This window comes from Galeopterus variegatus, unplaced genomic scaffold (assembly GCF_000696425.1).
Source record: "Galeopterus variegatus unplaced genomic scaffold, G_variegatus-3.0.2 Scaffold17321, whole genome shotgun sequence".
Lineage (NCBI taxonomy): Eukaryota > Metazoa > Chordata > Mammalia > Dermoptera > Cynocephalidae > Galeopterus > Galeopterus variegatus.
The window spans coordinates 4,965-11,929 of NW_007743432.1; the positions used below are offsets into that span (position 1 = coordinate 4,965).

The 6,965-nt window shown below is 38.0% G+C and overlaps 1 protein-coding gene across 1 annotated transcript in view; it reads right to left on the reverse strand.

Moving 5' to 3' along the window:
- The window catches only part of LOC103582680 (ras GTPase-activating-like protein IQGAP2), a gene marked incomplete at both ends in the record, with an annotated part of 5,327 nt that extends 1,488 nt beyond the window's left edge, over positions 1–3,839 (reverse strand). The window contains 3 exons of the mRNA XM_008564206.1: positions 1,521–1,590; positions 2,484–2,555; positions 3,756–3,839. Of these exons, the coding sequence (XP_008562428.1) occupies positions 1,521–1,590; positions 2,484–2,555; positions 3,756–3,839 (226 nt within the window). The remainder of the gene's footprint in view (positions 1–1,520; positions 1,591–2,483; positions 2,556–3,755) is intronic.
- Between the last annotated feature and the right edge of the window lie 3,126 nt (positions 3,840–6,965).

The window sequence follows — 6,965 nt, forward strand, 5'->3', positions numbered from 1 at the left end:
TCTCCTCCTTTACATCTAGGGCCCAATCAGTCTTCCTGTTACTTCCAGCTTCGTTCTGTGGTGTTTTGACACCCAAGGAATAACAAGAGTTAAACCAACAACACAAACACACACAAGCATGAACCCAGCATGGATGACCAAATCTGGAGTCATCTATATTACTATTTTGCCAGTTTTGATGGTCTTTACTGTTGTTACCTGGATCATGGGACCCTTCATTTCTCAACACTGAAGCACACGTGAATTTACTTTCCTTCCATTTCTAGCAAAGACGCTGCCGATGACAACCATTTCAGGAAAAGCCTGAGCTATGCTTCAGAGCTCACTCATGTGGCTAAGTTGAGAGAACATGAGACACCCCACCGGGTCCAAAGTTGAGGGCTGCCTCCCCCCTGCTCCTCAGGATTGTGTATGTATGTGAGCATGTACTAATAGGCCTGTTAGAAACAACTAAATATTTTAGCTTTACCAACTGTTATGGCTCAAATTGGATATTTAGTCCGTCGACACTAGGCTTTTGGACATTTTCATCTGAGAGACACTTTGTGGTATTTTAATTTCAGGAAATCACACAACTTCATGGTCAGCACCCACAAAGGGCCAATTCACAGTTCTAGCAATTTCCAAGCTTGACTGCATCAGTGCCCTTCCAGAGATAAACAGGGAAAATGATGATGACAAACTCAGAAGAATAATCTTTTTCAGGTCAAAAACTTGAAAAACCCTAGTTTTATGAAGATGCTAAACTGAGAAAGAAATGAAACATTTCAGTGACCACAATAGTAGCCAATTTGCTGAAGCCCAGAGAAGCTTAGATCTGACTTACGTGTTTCCTATCTACCTTCTATGCCCTAAAATAAAATCACATAGATTTTAAAATTGTAATTTCTTTAGTCTTTGTAATACAAAAAACATAAACAAAGGAAAAACATCACCACAACTACCCACAAAAACATATTACCTAGAATGAAATTAAAATCAGCTTGTGTTCATTTGGAAAATTTACTCTTAAATCATCTTTCATGCAAAGGCAGTAGTAGCAAACCTGTATTTGTGTTAGGGGTCAGAAAACAAACTGCTTTTCAGCCGTCTTGTAAAAAACTTAAAGATATCTACCAACTGAAAGACAAACCTCATTAATTCAAAAGTAGAGACACTGTGGCATTGAAAAGATTGGCCCAACTTTCCTTACTAAATTTGCATACGAAATTCTGGAATCTACAGGAATAAGGTATTGTCCAGCAGATTCTGCAGGCTGGAGGCAGAACGTGGTCTTCAAAGTTTCCCTAGGCTTTTCCTTCACAAGTACCAGGGAATATCTTTCTTGAGCCATATACTTCATTCCTTAATTCAAATAAACTTTAAACAACAGAAGGTGTGGCTAAACTACTTACTAAGCACTGTGCTAGGAAAATTACTAAACAGTTTCTTATTTCCTCAAAAAAATGACAATATNGAAATGGCTTGTCTTTGCCTGGTTTGTGAGGACTCCACACTTTGCTCAGAATGTTCCCACTTACCCAATATCTTGTAGTTATCTCTAGCTTTGTTTGCTCTCAACAGTGACTGTATTTTCACAATTTCATTTTTCTGCAAAAGATAGAGACACAGTCATGACCTCCCAGATCCCATCTACTCCACTATTTCAGAATTTAGAACATTTAAGAACTGACACTATTTAGAACTGACAGTGCTTAGATGTGGTGTATTTAACATTTATTTTTCCATCTTCTTTGAAAAGGGGGTCAGATAAATCAGCTAAAAAGTATACACATGACTGAATGGGGGCTGTTTAAATTAAGAGATTTAAAAAGGGAAAAGAATTTTAGCACAGAACTTAGATGATCCAATTTATGTTCATATATCTATGCTTTAAAGAGTGAAAAAATTTCCTCCTGCGTGCTTCTATTTTTTTTTTTTTTTCCTTTTTGTCTTTTTTTCGTGACCGGCAACAGATCGCAACCCTCAGTGTCGCGCCCGCACCGGACCGGGACCGGCAACGGGATCGCAACCCCCGGCGTTGCCCCCGCACCTCGCTCAGCCAGTGAGCGGCCGGTCTGTATGTGGGATCCGAACCCTTGGCGGGAGCGCCACCGCGCTTCCCAAGCGGCGCACTGTAGCAGTGTGCCACTGGGCCGGCCCTGCGTGCTTCTATTAAATTACTAAGTTCGCAGTTAGAAAAACTGCACACGCAGTGTTGGAACACACTCTCCAGAATCTTCTCTTTGGTGTTACTACCCCACGCTGTTTTCCTCTCACCCACTTCCCTTCCAGTACTGACCAGTGAAGTCTCTCTCGCTTGAGCTGATTTCTGAATAAAAAAGTAAGCCTCCAAATAGGATCACACTGAGTTCTAGGATCTATTTTTTTCCAGTGTTCATTTCCACCATTTAATAAAAATCATTCAATGCTAACAACATTCAACAAAGCATTCATGTACTCATTCTCAGTCCGGTTAAAACCCCACATGTCATTTCTCTTACATGATCTCTGAAATACTGCAGTCGTGAAAGGTAGTTCTTTCTTGCTGCGAGCATTCGGAACAAGGACTGAATCTAAAAATAAGTTAAACAGAGAAATCAAGGCAATCACCAAACAACCCTTAATACAATTTCATGTTGTCTTTCTGAAAATAATATTTTATTTGATAAAAAATAAAAATTAGCAGACCACTAAATAATAAATATCTAAAGCCTACTCTTCATCTCCCACTTCTTTCATTGTTTTCTCTTAAGGGGTTGAAAACACTTTGCATGTTATCCTTAATCTCACTGTCTTAGTAGGAGAGATGAGGAAGGTAATGTAGCTTTGTACTATGAGTATTTTGTTTTAATCTCAATGAATAAAATCCAAGAGAGCAAGGCATTTTGCTGAGAGTTGCAATGATTTAGGAAATCAAATTAACTCTAGAGTTTCTTCCATCATCTTTTAAATGCATCCAGTATCATTTAGGTTTTTACAGGAAAACATCTAAAGAGGTTTCAACAGAGACCAACTGCTACCAACTGTTTTCTGAGAGACTAGACGTGTTCCATATGAGGACAGGACATTATATCATTAAAGAGCTAATGTACAATGGATCTAGACCATGTCATTTTCTGCCTTCAAAGTTTAAAAGGTCTTTTAAACTGATCTCATCTGATTCCAATTTCTCTCCAGCCTCACTATTCCAGCTCTCATCTGGATTTCCAAGTCTTCTACATGTTTATTCTTGTATAGTCCTTTGACTTCCAGAGAATAGGAACCACACTGACTTTTCTTTCTCTCACCTGAGAGCTATCCACTTGGGTGGAAAGCTGGGTTAGACTAGCTCAGCATCCAAATATAGCTCCTCAAGCTCTATTTCCTCTTGTCACTGGTTTTACATTTGCGCTTACAACTAAGGTTTTGTGCTGTTACATTTGATCATTCTAAATATTATTAACAAATGTGATGAGAAACATGAAGCAAAGATGGGTTCCCCCAAGGATTTAAGTATTCAGTTTGGGCTTTCCAGACAAAGAGCATTTATTGATTCTCATAACCACATAAAGGACCTGAGCCAATTAAAGTGGTTTAGTTGACTTGCTTAAAGATGCTTAAAGATGATCAGCTTAAAGATGACTAGCTAAGTGAGTAGTGGAGTTGGGATTCAAACCCCAGGACTGACTTCAAGGCTCACACATATTCTTTCCACAGCTCTGTCTTCTGGAATCAAAACAAAATGAGGGGAAAGTTTAAGCCAAGAACTTGATATGGGAGGAAAGGATATTTACCTTCACGACAGAATCGATATTACTCATGAAGGTTTGCCGCCTGGACATATATTTCTTCCGTTGTTTACTTCCCTTCCACAAAGCCTAAGGAAAAGAATGGGTCACAGAATTACTTCTGAGCAAGTTTCCCACAGTTTATTTAGAAAGTGCAAGAACAGAGCACAGCACATCTCAGGAAGCACTGTCAGGGACCCTCCCTTCCGAATCTCATCAGGATGTTGTCTCTGGGGGTGGACTTTGAACTGAGGCAGAGTACACCAGCTCACAGCTGAGATCTGTCCCAGTCTTGGGAAAGCAGAGTGAGGGTGACAAATTACCAGGTAGAAGCCCAGTTTCCTGCTTGAAAGCTTAATTTTACCAAGCCCTAAATGATAAGAAGAAATAATAAAATGGAATTTCCCTGAAGCACACAAACAGTACTGAGTGCCGGTGTTATTTGGTAACAACATAAATTGCTTGAAAATAATGACTGATAAGTATTTTTACTACAACAAGTGGTCCACTGGGGCCCAGCCTGGGAAGAAAGATGCTCCACTAACTTGTGATCCTGAATCCCTTGGATTCCTGAAAACAGGAGTGCTTCAACTGAACACTTATTATTTCATATATTCCCACATAAAGTTTAATGATACTTTATCAGAATAGCTTTACTTGGTTATCTCTATTAAAGATAATTTTTATAGGAAACATTTACAAAAACTGGACATAAGTTAGTACATATAGAAGGATTAAATCCATAACTTATTAGTTTATTTCATTAACGAGCATCTTTTTAATTGAAATGTATCTTTGTAACTTACCCCAACTCTCTATTCTTGTTTTTCAAATTAGAAATGAAATATAAGTTCTCTGTTAAAAAGGACAAATACAAAAATCTAATTTTCTGTAAATTTCTTTTCATGTTTAAATATATCAGTCTACCTCATCCATTCTATTTTAAAAGGTGTGTAGAATTTTATTATTTCAAAAATATACTTTTTTGTAACAATTCAAAAGTGAGGACAGAATCAAAATGATTAACTGAACATTTGCTACAGACTTCTCCATTCAACCCAAATCCCAAGAAATGACAGATCTGTTCTAAAAAAATTTTTAATTTTGAAAGAATTATTGACTCATAGGAAGCTGCAAAAATAATACATTGAGTTCCATATGTCCTTCACCCAGCTTTCCCCGATAGTAACATCTTACAAATATACTTTTAAAGCAATCCACAATAGTGCTAGAAAACAAGAAGGCATATAGATAAAAAAAAAATTTATAAGGGTTTCTGGAAGAGAAAAAGGAACTGGACTGAAAGAGGGAACCACAGAACAAAATTCCACAAAAATGTGGAAACATCTTTGGGACGGCTTTAAGCTTAAGGGAGACTTACGTAGCAGTCATAGTAATTTTGGGGAAATTATCACCTTATTCATTATCAAGCAGTGGATAAAAAAGCATAGATGGGGGAATGGCAGAGTCACATATACTGACTACTGAAATATTCTGTTATCTTCAGAAATAGGAAGATCTCCAAGATATACTGCTTAGGTAAAAAGGAAACTATAAATTACCATACGTATTATGATGCCACATGTTAATGAAAATAAAAACACAAGACAAAAATACATATTTCTGGGCTGAGCCCGTGGCGCACTTGGGAGAGTGCGGCGCTGGGAGCGCAGCAGCGCTCCCACCACGGGTTCGGATCCTATATAGGGATGACCGGTGTGCTCCCAGCGCTCACTGGCTGAGCGTGGTGCGGCCGGTCTCAAAAAGGACAAAAAAAAAAAAAAACAACATATTTCTATGCAATGCATATGCACCTCAATGCCTAGATAATATTAGAATACTTGCATACTGTGAACCCAGAGAAAGCACATAAAGGAAAACATACCTATATACCTACCTCTACTTCCACCTAGCTACATTCCAAAGGGAAGTACTATTAAGTTTTTATTATGTACCCTTCCAAATATACACAACATGTGTATATTTACACACCCCATCACTGTGCCCAAAAATACAAACATAAAAATACATGTGTATGTATATGTGTTCAAGCATCCTTTATTTTTGACAAAATGGAATCTGACATTATGCCAAGATTTGCTTTCTTCTTTAAATTATATAAAGCACTGATATTATTTCATAGGTTTATATATTTTTGAAAAAAGCAGATCTTCCCCATTCTTTTTCAATTACTGTATTCTATAGCACAGATTTATCATGACTTAACAATTCCCCTACTGATGGGCATTAAGTTGTCATTTTTTATCAGTAAACAACCTTGTACACACTATTACACCTTTTGTGGGAATGTTTCTATCAAGACAGATTACTAGAAAGGGGATTATTGGGTCAATTCTTGATATTAAAAATTGATAAATACTGCCAAAATTGCCCTCCAAAAAGTTGATAGAGACCTCTTCTCCAATGGTCTCACTGAACTGGTAAAAATTTTAAAGGTTGATGATATCTAAACTAACAGGTGAAAACTGCTGCCTCATTTTTATTCATATTTTGATCTCCAGTAAAGTGTAGAAACCTTACCTCTCTTATATAACTTTATCCTTCCTCATTTATAACACAATTGTCTTAAATATTTCTTTAACATACACTTAGAACTGTATCAGACAATGCTATAATTTTTGCTTCAAATGTCAAACAATTTAGAAAACTCAAGAAGGAAAATGTATTACGTTTACCCACACTTTTACTCTTCCAGTTGTTCTTCCTTCCTGATGTTCCAAAATTCTTTCTTTTATAACTTCTTTTTGTTTAGAGAACTTTTTTTTAGCCATTCTTTTAGGGCAGGTCTCCTGGTGGCCAATTCTCTTAGTTTCCCCTTTATTCCTAAAGGATATTTTTGCTGGATATAGAATTCTATGTCGACAGTTCTTTTATTTTGGCATCTGAAAAATGTTGTGCCACTTCCTTCTGGCTCCCACAGGTTCTTATGAAAAATCCTGTCATTAGAACCATCTCCCTCCTATAGATAAGTTGTCCTTTCTATGTCACCACTTTCAAGGTCTTTTATTTGTCTTTTGTTCTCAGAAGTTTCATTAAGATGTGTCTTTGGGGCCGGCCCGGTGGCGCACTGCTACAGTGCGCCGCTTGGGAAGCGCGGCGGCGCGCCCGCCGAGGGTTTGGATCCCCCATACAGACCGGCCCCCCACCGGCTGAGCGACGCGCGGCCGCAATGCCGATGGTAGCGATCCCCTTGCG